Source organism: Pogona vitticeps, chromosome 5 (assembly GCF_051106095.1).
Source record: "Pogona vitticeps strain Pit_001003342236 chromosome 5, PviZW2.1, whole genome shotgun sequence".
Classification (NCBI taxonomy): Eukaryota; Metazoa; Chordata; class Lepidosauria; order Squamata; family Agamidae; genus Pogona; species Pogona vitticeps.
In genome coordinates this window covers 191,091,926-191,113,923 of record NC_135787.1, presented here as the reverse complement: position 1 = coordinate 191,113,923, position 21,998 = coordinate 191,091,926, and the positions used below count along the sequence as shown (strand labels likewise).

The window sequence follows — 21,998 nt, the reverse complement described above, 5'->3', positions numbered from 1 at the left end:
ACATTGGGTGTCATTGTGGCTGAAACGGGCCCTTTATCATGGGGAATAACATGATTTTCTTTTTCAGCACTGCTAGGAAATTTTCCACCAGGAGTGACCTTGAACAAGCAAAATGCATACAGTATTTAGCTGAGAGGAAAAGTTGCACAATGGCTCTCCTCTTGAAAGCTAGATTATTTTATTTTTTTAACCATGACAACGCCTCGCTGGGGCTATTTACCTATGCTGATGAGCCAGGATCTGTCTTCTTTTTCTGTTTATATGACCAGTGCTTTCAGCCTTGAAGAGACCACCCCCTCCCCCCGAAAATGTTTTATTATTATTATTATTAGGATTGCTCCAAGAATAATTTTAATTGCAGCTTTAATTCTGCTGTTTTTCAATTTTTTGTATTAATTGCTGGGTGTGGTTTGGTTGGCTTGTTTTTCATGAATAGATTAGGAAGCTACCTGTAAACTTCCATTTTTAAATTGAAGAACATGTTACAATGTGAAAAAATTAAACAAAACTACTTTTATATAGATTTTAAAGATGTGTGTATGTAGATTTATACATGTAGAGTTTGATAAATGTTTAATAAATAATAAATAGCTATTAGAGAACAATAGGAAATTAAAACAAGGGATACATTTTCAATAATCAGCTATTATAGAATAATAGTAAATTAAAACAATCGAACAAAATGAACTCAAAATGCAGTGATTATTTTGTAAGCCGCCCAGAGCAGACTATGTCTAAATGGGTGACATATAAGTTTAATACATAGATAGATAGATAGATAGATAGATAGATAGATAGATAGATAGATAGATAGATAGATAGATAGATAGATAGATAGATAGATAGATAGATAGATAGATAGATAGATAGATAGATAGATAGATAGATACCATTTAAATAATTTTGATTTCTCTTTAATCTAAATCCTTGTGTCCCCTTGTCTTTAGTCTACAGGATTCTAGATCTTCCTTAAAGAGATGGTTGTCTTTGAGGTTTTTTTTTTATGATCTGTAAACAGAAGGATAACATCTCAGAGTTTTGAATAAATAATAATAAATAATGTTCCACCAAGTCAATTCTGATTTAGGGTGACCCTTTTCAAAACTGTTGTTTTCCCTAAATGTTGATTTGCTTTTAAAACACTTTACCGAAGCCCCTGTAAGGTTGAACATGACCAGATTTTTTTTAAAACTAAAAAATGTACTTCTAGGCACTTCCTGGGTTTTTCAGCCCCTCCCCCCCAAGGATGTCAGAGATTTTTTAAAAAAAAAAAAAAATTAAAACTGGCCCAGAGATTTGCCAAGTTGTCCACCCATGTTCTCAGAAAGATGTGCCACCCTTCAAGGAAGAAGGAAATGATCCTTCGGAATTGCTCATTCTTTGGGGATAAACTGATACACTTCCATGCGAAGAATGCATCTTGGTGGGTGGGCCCCTTGAGTTGTTGGTCCAGTCATTAGAAACAAAGATAAGATGTTTTATCTATTTATTTAAATTACTGATTGATTGCTTTTCTGCCCATCCACCTTTCACAGCCATGTAGGAGCCAACAATTCGGGTTTTAAAAGGACTAAAACATGACTTAAAGAAAATCTCAAACTTTCCTGAGAACGAGGTTAAAACTTGCTGCAGCAGGAGTGGTAGAGCATCGTCACTGGTAGAGCATTGTTCACAAATATCATCAGGGACACTCACAGTAACTCTTCTTAGTGCTCATAAGGAGGCAATGGTAACATATTTCTGTTCTGTACCTTTAAAACCCTACGATGAGCTCATCGTTAGAAGATGCAATTAAGTGCTGAAAAAATCTGATTGTTCCAGCAGGAGCTTTTTCACAGTTCATATAGTTTGCAAATTGCCTTGTTTCATTCAGTGATTCGGAGGTAAGCCCATGCTGTGTTGTTATTGTTTAGTCCTTTAGTCGTGGACCAGAGCACGCCAGGCCCTCCTGTCTTCCACTGCCTTCCGGAGTTGTGTCAAATTCATGTTGGTCGCTTCGATGACACTGTCCAACCATCTCGTCCTCGGTCGTCCCCTTCTCCTCTTGCCTTCACACTTTCCCAACATCAGGGTCTTTTCCAGGGAGTCTTCTCTTCTCATGAGACGGCCAAAGTATTGGAGCCTCCGCTTCAGGATCTGTCCTTCCAGTGAGCACTCAGGGTTGATTTCCTTCAGAATGGATAGGTTTGTTCTCCTTGCAATCCAGGGGACTCTGAAGAGCCTCCTCCAACACCACCATTCAAAAGCATCAATTCTTCGGCGGTCTGCTTTCTTTATGGTCCAGCTCTCACTTCCATACGTCACTACAGGAAAAAACATAGCTTTGACTATACGGACTTTTGTTGGCAAGGTGATGTCTCTGCTTTTTAAGATGCTGTCAAGGTTTGTCATCGCTTTCCTCCCGAGAAGCAGGTGTCTTTTAATTTCGGGGCTGCTGTCACCATCTGCAGTGGTCATGGAGCCCATGCTGTACTGCAGCCAAAACTGTGCTCACGACCCGGAGTTCAATCCCAGGTAGCCGGCTCAAGGTTGACTCAACCTTCTATCCTTCCGAGGTCGGTAAAATGAGTACCCAGCTCGTTGGGGGGGGGATGTGTAGCCTGCATAATTAACTTGTAAACCATTCAGAGAGTGCTTGAAGTGCTATGGGGTGGTATATAAGCAGCACGCTTTGCTTTGCTTTGCTTTATATGTTGTTGTTGTGTTCTGTCAAGTTGGAACCCCCTTACAGTGACCCTCATAGGGCTTCCATGGTTAAGTGAGATATTTTAGGAGTGGTTTTACCAGTTCCATTCCCCCCCAGTCAGTTTCCATGGCTGAACAGGGATTCAAACCCGCGTCTCCAGAGTCCAAGTCCTGTCCACTACACCATCCCAAGAATGGCAGTGGTTCAACCACACTGTAGGATTTCAGCTTTCATCGCTTGGCTATCTGGACTGTATCCTTCGCCCCTGAGATCTCTTAAAGCATTGTGGAATTCATGCCGGGGGGACAGAAAGAGAGCAGGGTGCTCTCAAGGCCATGTCAACACGCTCATCTATGGTGGGGAATTGAGGATCGGTTTGTTGACACTGCTGGTAACCCAAAAATACTCAACTGATATTTTTAAAAGGTCCTGTGCAAGCCACAAAGTTGTTTTCCAGGTTGACTTTCATCTGATTTGACCTGCCCCACGCACGAGCGCACTGGATTTTCATTAAGGGAGTTCTGTTTATGTCAATTCAAAACACAGCTGTATTGCTGTTTCTCGCTCACTGGCCAGTTTAGTATCTGAACTCAGCTGCTCTCCATATGCAGAGGGAAGTCAGAAGCTGCTTTATATGGAGTTGAGTTCTATGTTTATCTAGACCCACTAGGGCAAACTCTGACCAACAGCCACTGCCAGGTTTCTTAGACCCGGAGATCTCTAGCATCGTCCGGTAGTCTCACATCCAAGTCCTAACCGGCCCCAATGCTGCTTAGCTTATACTAACTTTTTGTCAAACTTTTGACAAAATCTAGACTTTTTGGAGGAGGTAGCCATGTTAGCCTGTGCAAGCATATCAGACAAAATCCAAAGGAAACAAACCAAATAAGACAAAGCAAAAAACAGATGGCACCATAAAGACTATTATATTTTAATACTGTATAAGCTTTCATGGACGCATCCACTTCATCAGACATATGAAAAAAGAAAGTGCAGATCTACTATACACACAAGAACCAGTGAATATTTAGAATGTTCTACTTGTGAAACGGCTATTTCATTCAACATTTCATTCTGTTTCCATATGTCGGACGAAGTGGACGTGTCTATGACAGCCTTCCGTTAAAACATAATAAATCGTCTTTAAGGTGCCACAAAGTTTTTGTCTTGTTTGGCTTGCTTCCTTTGGATTTTGCCTGATTAGATAGATTAGGCATCCTTCAGTCTCGAGAAACTAGGGTAACGTGCTCTGAATGGAGGTCTTGGAACAGCGTATAGTGTGTGGCTGAGAAGGCCAGTTCGAGAGTGACCATCCCTTCCATGCTGAAGACAAATACAATCTGTCCCCTGTCCAGCTCCCTGGTTTTGCTGGTTTCGGGACGGCCTCTTTGCCTCGGCCTGCTGGACAAGGGTCTCTTCAAATTGGGAGAGGCTGTGATGCAACGCCTGCCTCCAGGCTGAACGCTCAGAGGTCAGGATTTCCTATCTGTTGAGGTCCATTCCTAAGCCTTCAGATCCCGCTTGCAGATCTCCTTGTATTGCAGCTGCGGTCTCCCTCTGAGGTGTTTTCCCTGCACTAATTTCTCCATACAGGAGATTTTGCCTGACGTGATTGAGAATGAAGCATACACACACACAAATACCAAACATTTAGACTATGTACTCCTGCAAGAAGGCTGAGCTAGGAAAATCCAATCTCTTGGAAGACATTCCTTAAAAAATGAGTTTGACCCTGAATTATATTCTTGGAAAAGGCAGTCCCAAATAATGAATGTAGGCAAACATTGATTTATTTTCTTTTTCTTCCACTGGAAGGCCTCCCCTCCCACTTTGTGACATACTTAGGAGGCTTCCTTCCCCTTGCAAAGTTGGGGAAATCCATCACCCTAACGTCATCCTAGAGATGTCCAGCCATTCTCCCACCTGCACTGATAGCTCTTGGGTTATCCTGACTGTCTGGAATTCTTCCTCTCTTTTTTGCTCTCTGCCCAAGGTGGGGAGCAGAAAGAGCGATGTTCTCTTGTGATCGTCTTCCTCCCTTAATCCTGCCTGTGAATTCCAAACATTATTACTTTAGGCCCCATTGCCCTAAGTGGGGAGGTGATGACATTCAATAACATAGGATTACTGGGGAGTTCAGACAGGCACTTAAATGAGCTGAGGCCTGGATCCCAGCCCCACCTTGGATTCCAGGATGTTGACAATGTACAGATCTTGTTTTGGGTCCCCCCCCCCCCTTTTATGACCCTTGGGTATAAAGTTCCAGGCACAAATAGATTACGTAAAAGATATGCGAGTCACAAGCTGGTTTTCCCTGGGCAGAGTTTCCTGGCAGCCCAGCCCAAACCCTGTTCACTCACTGGACCCCATATGGGTAAATGTCCCTAGTACGGACATCTAGGTTGGGAGCAGACATGGGGATGAATATAAAAACGAATCAAGATTTTCAACAAATATCCCTGATTTGTCAGAGATATCTGTCGCTTCGTATTCTTGGAGTCCAGAAACCCCGACAAATAGGAAGCAACGATTATAACCCTTTTATATATGTCCCTTTGCTCCCTATCTGCTTATGCCCCACGGATCAGCTGTTTCTCAGGGGTATAAGCAGAGAAGGATTTTCTCTTCTGGCGGCTTCGAAAGCCTACCAGAAGGGAAACCCACTCCCAGGACTGGTGGATGGCTTGGGTTGGGTTTTCCCCTCTTTCTATGCCTGGCCCGGCCTTTTGATGATGATGATGATGATGATGATGATCCTACAAAACCTCAGGGGCTGTCTAAAAAAAAAAGGACCCAACGCACCAACAAATTGATTTGTGGTTCGTGTGGCTTCAAGTTTGACGACCCACAAACCACAATGAAGCCCCATTGTGGTGCTTCATCCCCATCTCTTGCTGGGAGCCATATGTTTCCCTTTATTCCATCTCAGTAACTCCTCCAGAAAGCATCTCTGGGCAACTGGCCATTGAAAACTGTGCAATCTAAACGGCACAATCAGTAGAGGCTGTTGACCTCAAGTTTGTAGGGGCAGAGAAGGCCCTCTGGGGTTTTTATCCGAACTTTCCAAGAGCTATCCATAGTACCAAATCCTGTAGCTTCAGCAGTTCGGATGCTTCCTGCAAAGTTCATACTGAAACTCAGACCAGATTTACTGCCCCCGTGAACCCCTGGAGTCATAAGCAATCTCTGGACATGGAAGAAGCCGCCTAGAGTGGTCCACTGGTCCAGATAGGCGGGGTATAAAACAAACAAACAAACAAACAAACAAACAAACAAACAAACAAATAAATAAATAAATAAATAAATAAGAAGGAGCTCAATTAAAAGCCAATAAACACAGACCCAAGCAAAAATAAAATTCACCAATTCCTAACAGAGACTCTCTCCCCCTCCCCCCTGAAACGTATCACTTTTAAGCTCTGGAATTAAAGAAAAACATTTTTCCTCTCCCCAAAGTTTGCTGGAATGACACAAGGATCTTCTATTTATTTTTGAAGTTTTCGGTTGAGCACTGATATTATCAGCATTTCCCCCCTGACTTTCTGATCCTATCCCTAAGAGCAAGGTTTATTTTTGTAGCCCTTTGTCCCGGGGGCAGATGCTGTACTCGGTTGCTGCCTGTTGTAAGAGGTCTGGCCCAGAGTTTTCAATGGGCACCCAAAAACACGACCAGGCTAGCTCTGGCAGGTATATGAATCTCTTAAAGATTCTATGGGATCCCTTCCAGCTCTGCAGTTCAAAGAAATTTGGATGGGGGGAAAAGGATAGTGCCAAGTATCAGCAGCACACTGGTGATATTCTACCCCAAATCTCAGGGTGTAACCTCTCCCATTGATACAGAGCTGGTGTCAAAGGACATTATTAGGGAAACTTTGGAGCAACTCATGGGGTGGGCTTGGGCCCCCCTCCAGCACCACTTGTTCAGATAAAGTTATTCTGATAAATAAAGGTGAATGTTGCAGAGTTTTGAATTTTTGGTAAAATTCCTATTGCTATGCAGTAGAGGTACAGAGACTCACAGAGGAGAATAGCTACAAGTTCCCCAGAGAGTCCACCCCTTTTATCATTCACTGGCATTTAAAGTCTCATCAATTCACTCTGAGACATTTGTAGAAGTAGGAATAAAAACATGACTTACAGTTGCTGGAAATTACAGACTTGTTTGTGCTGCTTTCCTTATTGCATTCCTACTTAGCAACCAGCTGGGCAGATCAACAGCAAACAAACAACTGCCACCAACAGAGGAAAGAGAGAGGAAGAACACTGAGGAGAGAGGCGGGGCTCTCTTGGAAATCAAAGGCTGGAAGGAATGATTGGTTAGTGCTAGGTAGACCATCAACCCAGTCAAGAAGAGTCCCTCCCAGTCACACAAACCACAGATAGCATGCAAGGTTACAGGTAAAACTCCAACAGTGAAATTATTGCACTGGGTCCCTAACCCAGGAAAGGCTGTGTAAGAGGACAGCACAGCTGTTGACCTCAAAACACAGCTGAGAAGACATCCAAGAGGATTGACAATTATCAGAGAAGTGGTTAATGATCTAAATCAGGTTTGGAGAACCTGTGGTCCTGAGGATATTGCTTGATTATAACTGCCAGTCATCTTGGCTGGGGCTGCTGGAGTCCCACGACATCTGGAAGATCATGGCTTCCCGCACTCTAGACCTTGATTCTTAATTTCATTGAGAAACCGTGTAGCTACAACACTCAGTCACCTTAATGGCAAAGATGAGACCACCCAATAACAGGGGTATTGGCAAATCTTTGGGTCCAAGTCTTTGGTATGAAGTCCCCAAGACTCAGGTCTGAGTCCCTATTAAAAACAAGCTGTTTTCCCCAGGGAAAAAAGGCCAGGTGGGTGGGTTCCAAATGGTGAGTCACATCTGAGTCATTGGGGAAAAAAAACCTGAGTCAAGTCACTTAAGTATGACTTAAGTCCAACTTGAAAACAAGTCAGACTTAAGTAGGACTTAAGTCGAACTTGATAACAAGTCTTGTGCCTTGAGTCCCCATCCCTGCCGGATTATTGTCCAAGTCTATAGATCCCCATGTTCCCCTGCTACCAAGAAGGGGCCGTACCACTTCCTCTTTCCTCAGGGAAGGCGCCGACACCTCCTCAACCTGTCAAGATGAGCCAAAGTTGCAAACTTTGAGGGCGAGACACGTCCCAGGACTCTGCTTCCATCTTCAGTCTTGTGCTCGCTGAAACCCGTCCAAGCAAATATGACCCGGGGAGATCTAGTACTCTTCTAGTAAAGGAAATTAAAAGTCAAACAGGCCTCTGAGCTTCTGCACCTGGGGAAAGAAATGACAGCTTCTAGGGTCTCCCATCTGAAAGCTTTGACAGATGATGCCCTCCGCCTTCCTGCAGCCAGTCCCAGAGCGATCCTCTCACGCCGGCTGAAGTTGACGGCAGGCGCCTCGGCGCTCTGGTAAACAAACACCGCTTCTGTGTGGAAACTGCTCACCTTGAATTTATCTTTGGAATCGATTTCAGGACGGAAAAGGCAGGAACTGGAAAGCAGGCTGGGAACATCCCATGAGGTTTTGATGCCTGACACGAAGGATGTCCACTCTCCACCCTTCATGTATGGAAAGAAACTGGAGTGACAGCTGAGTTTTATTTCCACACTCGAGAGAAGGCAGGGGTGTCCCCCCCCACACACACACACACATGAGAAGGACGTGTTAGTTTCAAGCAAGGATGTCGACAAGCCTTTGGGTCTGAATGCAAAGTCTGAGTCTGCCTTTCGGACCAAGTCCCAAGTCGGAGTCCCTATTAAAAACAAGTTTTTTCGACCAAAAAGAAAGGGGGGGTGTTTCGTGAATCGAGTCCGGATCGAGTTGCTGGTGCAACTTAAGTCCAACATGACAGTGAACCCCACAACTCCAGCCCCCTCATCCCTGGTTCAAAGAGTTCAAGAGTATCCTTTGGCACATGCCACCTGAAGTAATTGCTTTAACAACCCCCCCCCCCCCGATTAGGAAAGCTGGCCCTGAAATATGCAAAAATAGCTTATGGACACACCCAAAAAGGAGATTCCCAAATCCTCCACCACAAGGTTGATTTTAGACATTTTAGGTAAAGGTAAAGGTTCCCCTTGACATTTAGCCCAGTCGTGTCCGACTCTAGGGGACGGTGCTCATCCCCGTAGAGCCAGCGTTTGTCCGTTGACAGTTTCCATGGTCACGTGGCCAGCGCGACTAGACATGGAACGCCGTGACCTTCCCACTGAGGTGGTACCTATTTATCTACTCACATTTCGACATGCTTTCGAACAGCTAGGTTGGCAGGAGCTGGGACAAGTGACGGGCGCTCACTCCATCGCGTGGATTCGATCTTACAACGGCCGGCCTTCTGACCTTGCAGCTCAGAGGCTTCTGTGGTTTAACCTGCAGCGCCACCCGTGTCCCTTTTTAGACATTTTGGGATCCCTAAATAGATGGATGGATTGGCTCCCTAAAGGAAGCCACAGACCTGAGTTTGCAAGAGCCGGGCAGGGCAGTGTTTTCAAATTTGATGTTTTAAAGGTCGTGAGCCGCCTTGGGTCTCCAATGGAGAGAAATAAATTCATGAATTAAAAAATAATAATTGGAGGACAGGACATTTTGAAGACCACTCCTTCGTGGGGGTTGCCACAAGTTGAGGGACAAGCACATCACAGCAACCACGAAATAGATCATAAAGATACCCAACAAGGATCAAAACAGGATAATGACATTTAACTTTTGAAAAACGGGGAGAAAGAAACCAGAGGATTAGCTGTCCTGGGCCTGATCCTAACCAACAGAGGTGACTCGGTGGGAGAAGTGGCAGCAAGAGGAATTCGGAGTTGGGGGAGGGTTCACCATTTTCTACTTTTCTTGATTTCGAAAGAAACAAACACGGAGTGTAACTGAATGGATACACTGGACTTTGGGAAACCCAATTTTAATAAAATCAGAACAATGATAGATCTGGTCCCATGGCAGGAAATCCTAACAGGAAAAGGAGTCCAAGATGGGTGGGAGTTTCTGAAACAGGAAATTCTAAAGACACAATGAGAAACAATCCCAATAAGAATACAAGATGGGAGACAGCAAAATAAAAAGAGAGACCCATATGGCTTCACAAAAATCCTCTCTGAGCTTAGGCCTTCTGTGCTGACTCTGTGGAACCGGCTCCCGGTGGAACTCCGCCTGGCCCCCTCCCAATCTTGACTCCCCAGATGTTCTTGGACTACAACTCCCAGAAGTCCGACCCACCACAATTAGGGGTGAAGGCTTTTGGGAGTTTTATCCAAGAACATCTGGGGACCCAAGGTTGGAACCAGCTTTTGCTTTCCAGATGTTTTGGATTTCAGCTCCGAGAAGCCCCAGACGACTTAGCCAATGGCCAAGGATTCTGGGAGACAGAGTCCAAAACAACTGGAAAACCGAAGGATGAAAACCACTGAGACAAGACAGTACTCCTTTTTGACCAGTCCAACACCCATCTCACATCCTGTTCTGTTGGTGGAGTTGGACCGGGCGGCCTGCAGAGTAAGACAGCGCTTGGTCACATCACGAAGACATAAATCCACTAAACTTACTTCACATTAGACATGTACAGAATTGCACTGGGGAGAGAACCCCAGTAAATAAATAAACAAGGTTGTGATCCTGTACCCACTCAACTGGGATTAAACCTCACTGAACTGGTCGTGCAAGAGGGGTTTTCAATGGATGGTTGAGTTATGTTATTTTCAATGTGTTTAAATATTGATCTTAGTTACTATTTTAATATACTAACAAAATTCTCTTACTGCTTTTAGCTTATAAATACTGTTTTAATGATGTAAGCCACCTTAGGGTCCTTTTGAGGGAAAAGGCAGGATAGAAATATTTTAAATAAATAAATGATAAATAAACTTAGTGGAACTTAGAATTCTGCAGCTGCAGAATTGCACCGCAGTGCCATGGATGTATTATTTTATTTGTTTTATTTCTACACAGCTGTTCTCCCGGTGAGAGACGAATGGAAAATTATCGTGTAAAATTATATTTAGAGAAATTCTAACCTTTATTTGGAAGTTATTTTTACTTACTATTTTAACGCTTGTCCGTTTAACAGTGCACACATTTCTCATATTGTATCCTTTTTTGTACGGCAGAAGAAAAAGCAACTAAAACTATTACAATAATTGAGCACATTGCAGTGAATTATGCATTTCTTAGGCATTCAATTGTGCTTTCTAGGGATATTCATTTTGGAGAGGAAAAAGTTACAACTTTGATGCCACCCATTAAAACAGAGTTGGTGCCTACCATTTTGGAGAACCGCTTCTTTTTAAGAAATCTACAATACATTTTTTTCCAAGGAAAAACTATAGCAGCAGGATTTTTTTTTTTGTTTTCATTGTGAAGTCCTGGGCTACACACAGAACATGTCACGTGCCCACCACTGGATAAACGACACATCCGATTCAATATCCATTTACTCCAAACTGGTACCAGAGGCATCGCTTGAAAAGAAGGCTGTCAACATCTGGATGAATCATTCCATCACAATATGGCAGAACTTGGAACACAATGGGCCTGATTCAGAAAGCTGGTCAGCCATGGGCCTAACATGGCATCCAGTTGTTCATTTCACCAGAATGTGTAGAAGGCTGGTCAGGCTGCTTCTCAGCTAAGGAGGCGGATGGAGGTACAGGTCTGGGAATTCTAGGACAAGAGTTTGGATTTTTATCCATTTTTCTTTTTCTTTTCTGTCCTTAAAACTTTGTGGAACTTAGAAGTGGAAGAGGTGCTATGGATGCACCATGGAAAGAGTCCTATTTTGCATAATTTGTGTTCTGCGATCTTTTCTCCCATTGTGCGTTTACTGAATCCCCTTTTAAAGCCATTTAAATAAGGAATGATGGCTTGCATTAGAAATGGTCAACTTTTCACTAGGACAGATCCGTATACCCTGAATTACCATATTTTTCCATGTATAAAACTTCCGCATGTATGACGCCCCCCACTTTTCTAACCCAAAATTAAGAAACCTAAATGGAGCTTAGCAAGTGTAGGGGGAAAGGGAGCAAAGCACTGCAGGATCACTTTGATTCCTGCTTTCTTCCTTCATGCTAAGCCCTGTGGGGCTTAGCAAAAGGAGGGGGAAAGGGATCAAAGCAATTCCACAACTGCACAATCATTTTGATGCCTTTCCCCCTTATACAGCCACAGGATTGTTTTGATTCTTTCCCCCCTCCTTTTGTTAAGCCCCATGGGATTTAGCAAGCAGAGGGGAAAGCAAGGATCAAAGCGATCCTGCAGCGCTTTAATCCCTGCTTTCCTTTTGCTAAGGATTAGCAAGTGGAGGGGAAAGCAGGGATCAAAGCCCTGCAGGAACAATTTGATCCCTGCTTTCCCCTCCACTTATTTTTGTACTCTCCTCAGCTTACTTCTGTGTATAAGACGACCCTCAATTTTTAGCCTAAAAATTTTAGACAAAAATATAGTCTCATACACGGAAAAATACGATAACTGAAATGACCAGCCAAGTTTTCCAGAGGCTTCTAGCAAGGCGGTTAGCCCTGTTTTGTGCCGTCTTCTTTTCAGCCAGGAGTGTTACTTATTTATTTAATTTTTTTAATATCACCTTGCTCCTTAAAAGGGACCCAAGGTGACCGGACATCATTAAAAGACAATATTTAAAGGTAAAAATAATGAGTGTGCAAAAGCGGCTTATATCATTAAAAGGCAACATCAAAAGCGAAAAACAGTAAGTATACAAATATTAAAAAGGATCAAACAATAAGACTCTGAGAAACAGTAAACAAAAGCAATATTAAAATCATATTCAGAACAAGTAATGTATAACAATCCATTACAAAAAAACCCACTCAGGAAAGCTTGTCTGAAGATAAAGGTCTTGGCCTGCTTATGGGTTCCGTGTCTAAATCACACTGGCCATGTGACCACGGAAAGATTGTCTTCGGACAAACGCTGGCTCTATGGCTTGAAGAGCGGGATGAGCGCCGCCCCCTAGAGTCGGACACGACTGGACAAAAATTGTCAAGGGGAACCTTTACCTTTACCTTTTACCTGCTTATGGAAGGACATCAAAGATAGGGCCAGCCTGGCTTCCAGTGGAGGCAGCAACAGAGAAGGCCCTCTCCTCTGTGCCCACCAAACACATCTGTGACGGTGGTGGAACCGAGGCATCTTTTGATATTCTTAAGTCCCGAGCAGACTCATAATGAGAGAGGTAATCCTTAAAATAGCTTGGATCAAAACCATTTATAACTTAGAAGCAGTCAACTGTGTAAGGAACTGGGGGATACACGGAGATTTTGCATGCATCCAATCTTTCCCATCTCTAGGGATGTTGTTATTTTATTTGTTTTATTTCTATGCTGCTGTTCCCAAGAGTGTCCGATCTTTCCCATTTCTAGGGACACTGTGTTGGGATAATAACAGCCTTGCACGCACTAACACTGGGTATCAGTGGGAAGGGTGCTTTACAGCCTAAAATGATTGTCCTTTGATACTAACAATTGTTAAAGTTCTTTTCCCACTTCCGACATTTGAGGTAAGCCTCCTGCTTATTTTTGCTTCCATTGTTTTATTGCTAGCCCCTTTTTTTCCCTTCCTCTGACCATCTTTCAAACAGCCTGGAGACTCAATTTCCTCCATTTTCTTCTGACTGCAACAACAGATGGTAACTGTAAGTAAATATATCTTTTTTATTACTTTTAATGTTTCTAGAGTGATTTTTTTCCATACAAAGTGCTAATTCATGTAAAATATAGGGAGGGTGGTATCTGATGAGACCGGAATGATTTCTTCACATTTCTGTGTTCTTCTTGTTGCCACCTTATACTCTGCTAAATAAAAGGAATAACCAAATTCCTAGAAACTCTTTTTTAACCGATTTTTCCCAATACACTGAAATGCTCCCCGTCTATCCTGTTATTTTCCAGATGTCAAAGAATCAGCTGCCTTCATTTCCACAGAGAAGGGTTACCCTCTTAGCCAAGGGACGCAGCTCAAGGGCACTGTTGTCAATGCTGAATATGTCTGTGATACTGAAGGGCATAATTAAAATGTTCGGCTCAACTGACTCGCCATTAAGAAATGCAGTTTGATCATACAATGAAGCTAAAATGATATTGCCTTCTTTGGACTATTGATTTTTTTTTTCACTCTTGTGCACCAGAACAAGACGTTTTAGGTTCCCAGCTGTTGTTACATAGTTCACAAAGTCCTAGACTCACAAGAGAGCCACTCTGCAACCTGCACACGTCAAGAAAGACAAAGATTGTCACCCAATTTCAGCCCTGGGCATGTACCATTTTGACTTTCGTGTTCTTTTTTAACCAGCAAAATACAACTGGGAGACAAATTCTCCCGTCAAATGTATAACATGTTTGCTGTTGGGCAATTTTAATCATAACCAATGTCACATCCTGGGTTAAAAAAACTGCCCCATGTTGTCGAACCAGGACACAAAGAAGCCAGTTTATCTGATTGGGATTTTGTGTGTGTGTGTGTGCCTTTTGGGCAGACGATGGGATTCTCACTGCATTCAGAAAATGTAAAAACTGTATTATATGAAGGTCTAACTATGACACTCCTGTTGAACCCATTGGAATTCTTCTGGGTCAAAAAATATCCAAGACACACTAAATAGAAGCTGTTCTTTGTTTATTTCTTGCTGTCAAGTCCCCTCCGATTTACAGCAATCCTATGAATGAGTGGTCTGCAGAATGTCCGGTCCTTAACTGCTCTCCTCAACTCTTGCAAACTCAAGCTTGTGGTTTCTTTAGGGAGTCAATCCATCTGCTATTTGGTCTTCCTCTTTTCCTGCTGTCTTCAGCTTTTCCCTGCAGTATTGTCTTTACAAGGGAATCTTGCCTTCTCAAAGTAATACTTGTGCTCAAAGTAGTTCACAAAAACAAGATAAAGATTTAAAAAAGCAATAACCAACATTAAAATATAATACATTGTAACATTCACACAATTCAGTTACAGTTTCAGCAGTTTAAATAAGAGCATCACCGGCAGAAAGTCTGCCTTATTTGCAGTGCAAAATTAACTAAACAATTCACGTTAAGACAGCCTTAAGCAAGCTTGTAGTAAAAGAGGAATGGACCTCAACTGATGGGAAACCTTGACCTCTGAGTGCTCAGCCTGGAGGCAGGCAGTGCATCACGGCCTCTCCCAATTTGAAGAGACCCTTGTCCAGCAGGCCGAGGCAAAGAGGCAGTCCCGAAAACAGCCAAACCAGGGGCATTTTGGAGATGGCTCATTCATAGGGTCGTCGTCGGTTGGAGGCAACGTAACAGTACATAACACCATGAAGGATGATGCCCAAACTCTCCTGTCCTCAACAGTCCCACTCAGGCTCTTGTGAACTCAAGCTTGGGGCTTCCTTTTTAGGGAGTCCATCCATCGGATGCTTGCTTGAGCTGCCTCTTTTCCTGCTGCCAATGCAGGCTGGCGACGTTGGGAATTGTTATTTCATAGTTAATTGCTTTTATTCTGTGTTTTGTGAGCCGCCCAGAGTAGACTATGTCTAAATGGGCGGCACATAAGCGCAGTTAAATAAATAAATAAATAAATAAATAAATAAATAAATAAATAAATAAATAAATAAATAAATAAATAGGCAGGCTCAGAAGCCCCCCCCCCTTGGTTGGAACAGGACTGCCTCCCATCTCAGCGGGACAGGGAGGGCACCTTCCATGGAAGTAAATCTAAAATTTTAACCATCATCACCCTCCCCCCCCTTGGAAAGTTTACCCGAGTCCCGCCTCCCTCCCCCCCCCCCCGATCCCCATCCCCATCCGGGCAGGTTATCCAGTGGGGAGGTGGTGGGAGCCCTTTGGAGAGACCGCGGCGCTGCCCCATGGCCGCGGGAGGGAACCCTCCAGCCAGTCAGGGAGGCGGGAGGGGGAGATGGGGAGGAGGAGGAGGAGGAGGAGAAAGAGGAAGGCCCCGAGGCAGCGGCCATTGGCTGAGCAGCGCCAAGTTCCCACCCACCTCCCCCCCCCCCCCCGATCCCCGGCCAGCCCTGCCCGCGCGCCCCGCTCGCTCGGCTCCCCGGACATCGCCTCGCCTTGCGGGACTGGAGTGCCGGCAGCGGCCGCCGGAGGAGCATCGCCGGGAGCGCGGGCAGGGCTCTGGGCAGCGCGGGTGTCCGGAGGCGGCGGAGGCGCTCGGGCTTGGCCGCCAGCCCTGCGGAAGCGCGCCCGGGGAGCCTCTTCGGCGGCGCCGAGCGGGACAAAAGCGCGTCCGGAGAGGGGGCTTCGCGTCCGCACATCGCTTGCCTCCAATCCCCCCCCCGCGCGCCCCGGAGAACCAGGAGACGGAATAAAAACAACCCTCGATCTCCTCCCCCCCCCAAGAAGGACTCCGATCCGCCGCCCCTCCGAGGAAGGGAAGCCGGAGGATCGGCGCAGGCTTGGGGGCATCTCTCTGCGCGCCCTCGACGCGCGCCCTGCCGGACTCTCTCCTCCGAAGGACTTTCTCTGGGGTGGGGAAAGGGGGGGGGGGGAGAGAAGAGCCTTGGATCTCCCTGAAAACTCTCACCCCGGACCCCCCCCCCCCGTCCCGCTCCTCAGGATCGGACCTGGCGCCGCGCTCTTCCCATGCGCAGAGGCCACGCGAGAGGCGGCGAGGGGGCGGCCGGCGCCATGCGCTCCGCGCTGCGGCTGGCGCTGGTGCTGGTGGCGGGCCTCTCCTGCGGCTGCGGTAAGAGGCGCGGGTCCCGGCTCGGAGGGGGGGCGGCTGTCTTTTGGGAGGGGGACAGAGGCACAAGGGGTCCTTCGAGGACAGACCCCCCCCTTTAATTTTAAGAGAAAGCACCAATTCTGGGGGAAGGGGATGCCTCTCTCTCCGGCTTGCAGGTGCTGAGAAGCGTGGGAGAAAAAGCTGGCTTGGGATGCGCGGGGGTCTGTTTGCCCCCCCTCCCCGGCAAGGGAGGGTGGGGGCTCCTGGACCAGGACAGAGTGGGGGGCATCTCACTCTTAAATGTTGAGGGTGACCCTCTCTGAACTGGCCGTGAGTCATGTATGTGGGCTTCCCAGCAAGTGGAAGAGAAATCTGGACCCCACTTTGGCACCGGGGTCTGAGTTCAAATCGAGCTGGACTCGTTCAAGGGTCTCCTTCCTCCATGGGTGGATTGATCCTCCACCCCCGGGGTGAGAGTCGCACACAGAGGGGTGGATTTCAGCAGGTGGGAAAGCGCTTGGATTGATCCAAAGCTCTCGGGTCCTGGCTGCGAATTCTGACACCCAAGGTTTCGGGGATCAGAGGGGGGCTCCCCTAGATAGGAAGTTTGGGCAAGAAGCGGTTGGAAGGAGCGGTCAAGAAGGGTGCTCCTGAGCATGGGGAATAGGGGGTCCCACTCTGCCTTGAGGATTGGTATCCAGAGCCCCCCCCCAAAAAAAACTAGTCTTAGAGGCAGTGTTTCCAACTGAAACAAAACACTATTCTGGCAGGTTTGAGTCCCCTTTTCCCTTCCCCAACAGAGGGGCCTGGCCGGAAAATCGTAATGAATGAGCCCCCCCCCCCAAATGGGGGGGTTGCGGTCTTAGGATGTCCCAAAGATTCTCAGAAGATGCACTTTCCTTTTCCAGTTTGCTGCTGGTCCACATGGGTACCATGCATTTTACACCCAGTCCTTTAGAGTCTTCATTTAACTTTTGCACCCTTCACTTTCTGAATGTACTACTGGATTGAGGGGTTGAAAGAGAGGTGTTATTCTGTTGTTATTGTTTTTTAAGATATAAAACCAGCCTGCCGGGTAAACTAACACTGATGGCTTTACTATCCCTTGAGGGGAAAAAATCAAGATTTTAAAAAATGCAAAAGAAAAGGTTCTGCAGGGCATAACAAACCTGGGGACACTTTGCCAAACTTTACCTACGGGTGAGATTCGGCACTGGCTCGCCTGCTTCTTACCAGCATCTCTGCTTGATTGGTGCAGCTCAGCACCAAGTGGATGATGTTCTGGGTTGTGTTGCACGCATGTGAAATAAGCTGCTGGTCGTTCCCTATGTAGCTGTTACTGCTTTGCAGGTGAAAAATGTTGAAAAACTCACTTTTTAAAACTTTTTGTTTTGGATGGGAACTCCCAGAATCCCCATCTGGCTGTGGAATTCTGGGACCTGTAGTCCCCAAAAGGGAATGATTTTAAAAGTATTCTGTGCAGGTGTATGGAATGCAGCTGTTTGGTAGCCGGAGTTACTTGTATTCTCTCCACCTGCTCTTATTTTCTTTGTGTCAATGGCAGGTGGGTTTTCCCAGAGTCCTGTATTTTAGTTTTCCCGTATGAACCCAGTAACAATCACTTTGTGTGTTGGACATACGATAGAAAAGATTAGAAAGATTTTAAGAAGGGCACCGGGCACTTTGAGCTTTAAACTGCATGTTTGTTAAGCTGCAAGAGTTACCTTTGCTTGTGTTTGTTTTTTTGGCTGTCCGAGAGGTGCAAGCGTAAGAGACTGATGGGCTGCAGAGCTAGTTTTGAGCTGTGCCATCTCTAGAGCCAGTTTTCTGTGCTGGAGTTTCACTCTCTACACTTCTCCATCGAACACATAGCTTGGGAAAGTAACTTGGTTGATCCAATGCCGTGATACAGGGTAGACAGAAAGGGTGGCTGGTCAATTTCCTGGGGGTTGTCCTTGGGCACTAGATGGGTAGGCTGTAAAAGTAATGAAATAAATAAGTAAAGAAATAGTTCAGCACTGTAACTACTATACTTCACTGCCTGCCGTGTTAGACCACAATAAGTTACAGTGGTGCCTTGCTAGACGGTTGCCCCGCTTTAGGATGAAATCGCTTTACGATGGGTTTTTTGCAATCGATTTACCCATCGCAAAACGGTGGTTCCATTGGGGCTTTTTCGCACTACGATCACCCGCACCTGCTTTAGAGCACTTTGGAGGCTTTTCCTGCACCATCAGAGGACTGGTGGGGGACCTCCAAAGCTGGTGATTTCAGGGAGGGGACCCCCCACCAGTCCTCCCCTGGTGCTTCCCCAGCTCCCTACCCCTTAAGTTCCTTTTTTTTAAAAAATAATTCCCCTAGGAACGCATTAATTAATTTTCAGTGCATTCCTATGAGAAATTTGGTTTCGCAAGACGATGTTTTTGCAAGACAGCGATTTCCGCGGAATGGATTAACATCGTCTTGCGAGGCACCACTGTATATTGTCTGCACTGGCGATCTGTATGGTTCTGTAACTTCCAGCGTGCCCCAAGTCACCTGGCTGGGGAATCCTGGGAGCCGTCATTGACCAGAGGGGCTTCTCCAAAGTCTGAAAAAGAGTAATGCTAATTTGCCAGCTCAAGTGAACACACACACACACCCTCTAAATCTCAACTCAGTGCAGACAGTAGCTGATTGTCAACATGCTGCCACCGGAGAGAGTTTGGGTGGCCGGAGATTGTCCCAGAGTGGAATCCTTACTTTCCTTTCACTTGTTCCTTGTATGAACTTTTAAAAATTATTTGTAGACCTAATCAATCAGCAAGGCACAGACCAAATGAGGTCCCAGGGGCAGTGTTTACTCACTTTGGAGTACCTAGTAAGCTGCTGGATAGCTCATTGGTTTAGTTTTCCGGAGGCTTGGAACTCAGTTCCTCGCTGTGCCTCCTTGGCAGGGGCTGGATTCAGTGAACCAGCTGGTTCCTTTCCAGCTCTGCAGCTCTAAGACAATGAAGAATTATTATTATCCTAAATGAACTGCTGGATAGCTCAGTGGTTTAAGCATCTGGCTGCAAAGCCAGAGGTTGGGAGATCGACTCTCCACTGTGCCTTCTTGACCAGGGCTGGGCTCTGTGATCCAGAGAGTCCCTTCCAGCTCTGAAGTTCTAAGATGATGATGATGGTTGCTTACATTCTATTCCCAGCTCATTTTCACAATATTAATGTCCCAAATCGGACACCCCCTTCTTCTTGCCATAGAAGACAGTGTAGTCACATGTATGGAATGATAGCGTTTTGAATGTTTTTCTAGTCCCTTGTGCGTAAAAGTGGACAGAACATCTATGCATGCCTGGGCTGGCTAGCTTGACCGATGAAGAGATGAGCTTTCTGTGCCTGTTAATTGATCCCTGCTGATTTCTGTGGTCGAGAGCTGGCACCCTCTCCGAAGATGGGTTCCCAGTGCGTGGAGTCGATAGGGGCACATGAAACTTCAGCTGACCGTGGAATCTTGCAGAAACAGTTGTACGTTGATAGGAAAGGCTGGACGTATTTCATTGACCATTATTCTGCTCAAAGTTATAATCCATTTCCAGCAGGTAGGTATGGGCAAAGTGGTGCCCGAAGTTTACATGTGCTCCCCCAATCTTGTTGGGAAGCCTCCAGGAGAATTATGTATGAGCTCACTGGAGGAAAGTCGGGTGATAAATATAATTAAATTATGTGCGCCTATATGTGCCTAAGTAGCAGCATTCGGTCATGCTGTATTGTGATCCGGCACTTTATCCCCAAGGAGAGGCCAGGGAAACCAATTAGCAAGCTTTAGCCGCCGTGAGCAGCTTGCTTGGAGAATTTGAAGGTGTAGAAGACAAAGACCGAACGTGAGATGGATCGATTCAATGAAGGAAGCCGTGACCTTCTGTTTGCAAAACCTGAACCCATTGCTTAGTGATACGGCTTTCTGGAGGCCACCCACTCCTAGAATCACTCTATGTTGGCACATAACAACAAGATGAGTATAACTAATAATGATAGGAAAAGTTGAAGGCAGCAGGAAAAGAGGAGGATCAAATACGCAATGGACTGGCTCCCTAAAGGAAGCCATAGGGCTAGGTTTACAAGAGCTGAGCAGGGCGGTTGAGGACATTTTGGAGAGTGTTCATTTATAGGGCTTGCCATTGGTCGATGGCAACTTGACGACTCTTAACAACAACATTGCCGTTCTTGAGTGCGTTTTATTATGTCGTCCCGTATAAGTGGGTTATTGCCGTTCGTCCTTTTCAGGAAGCAGAAAGTACTGTATTTGTGAGAGGGATAAGCCTCTCACGATCTTACCCCATCAATCTTTGGCAGTACCAGTAGGCGCCGTGGGGTCCTGTAGCCAGAATCCATAGAAATATCATATCATCCGACCCCTCTCTGGGCCGTGGTCTGTTGAAATCCCTTTGTGTCTTCTGCTACACCAAGACACGCATGGTCCATCAAAACAGAATACATTTCACAGTGTATTCACTATACAGTGGGGTCTTGACTTGAGAACTTAATCCATATTGGAAGGCGGTTCTCAAGTCAAAAAGTCTGTAAGTCAAGTCTCCATTGACCTACAGTGCATTGAAAACCGATTAATCCCGTAACAGGCCGTTTTTGTTCCATTTTGGTTTTTTTCTGGTCTGTAAGTCAAATCTCAGTCTGCAAGTCAAACCTAAATTTTGCGGCCAGAGAAGTCTGTAACTCAAAAAGTCTGTAAGTCAAGCCGTCTGTAAGTCAAGGGTCCACTGTACTGTAATTGGGCTGCTACTTGAGCATGCACAGAGTGCTTTAATCTCCCCACCCACACCCCTGGAATGACCAGATGGAGGAGGTGGTAGGATCCAGATGTTCTAAGGAGAGAATTGGGGGCTACAGCAGCTTTTTTCCTCACCTTTACAGTCATGTGCTGAGATCATCTTTATTGAGAGACATTCCACCTTTGGCAGAGTAGTGGACACGCAGGATCTCAGCTGGGACGGATCCTCCTTGTTCCCAAACATCTGGGAATTTAAGGCCCCCTGGGAAAAGGGGCTGATTTTCCCCTTTTAACAAAAGAATTTTTGTGGCATTGGGCGGCGTCCCGTTCATTGCCATTTTTTTCTCGGAAATGTTTCCCCATTGTTGTTCAGAACGATGCCGTACTTGATGTTAAAAGCTTTCCGTGGAGAGCAGATTAAGAATAAGCCCTAGGAGGAACGACTCATATTCTGTCTTAACTGAGTTTTAGGAGTGTGGATGCTAGAATAAATAAGATTACAACGCAGAAGTAGTTCTGAAAACATTCTACAGGAGGAAGCCTGAAGTTACGCTCATATTCTGCAGCATGGGTAGCAACCAGAGCCAGGATTTTTGTCTGACTTCATTTCTCAATCACTCGGAATGTCTTTATTGGGACGGTTGAAACTGCAGTGGTGTAAGTCTCTGTGGAGCCAAAGGTTGGGAGTTCGATTTCCTCCCCACTGGGGCCTCCCAGCAAAGCCAGCCTGGGTAGCCTTGGGCCAGCTTCACAATAGTCCACAGGCTCCCCCTAGAGGAAGGGAAGGATAAAGCACTTCTGCGTCGTCACTGCCTAGAAAACTTTGAAAAGGGTCGCCGGAAATCAGAATTGACTCGATGTCAC

At 45.6% G+C, this 21,998-nt stretch overlaps 1 protein-coding gene and 1 long non-coding RNA gene across 3 annotated transcripts in view; both read left to right on the top strand.

Moving 5' to 3' along the window:
* The window catches only part of LOC140707687 (uncharacterized), a 28,191-nt gene extending 14,377 nt beyond the window's left edge, over nucleotides 1–13,814 (top strand). Inside the window, exons 2-3 of the long non-coding RNA XR_012087870.2 lie at nucleotides 13,308–13,361; nucleotides 13,618–13,814. This is a non-coding gene — a long non-coding RNA (uncharacterized LOC140707687). The remainder of the gene's footprint in view (nucleotides 1–13,307; nucleotides 13,362–13,617) is intronic.
* Nucleotides 13,815–16,189: 2,375 nt separating this feature from the next.
* The window catches only part of PODXL (podocalyxin like), a 75,554-nt gene continuing 69,745 nt past the window's right edge, over nucleotides 16,190–21,998 (top strand). Inside the window, exon 1 of one of the 2 annotated variants that reach the window (XM_073002486.2) lies at nucleotides 16,190–16,390. In XM_073002486.2, the coding sequence (XP_072858587.2) occupies nucleotides 16,288–16,390 (103 nt within the window). In that variant the 5' untranslated portion in view covers nucleotides 16,190–16,287. The remainder of the gene's footprint in view (nucleotides 16,391–21,998) is intronic. The other variant, XM_073002485.2, reaches the window with a different exon arrangement.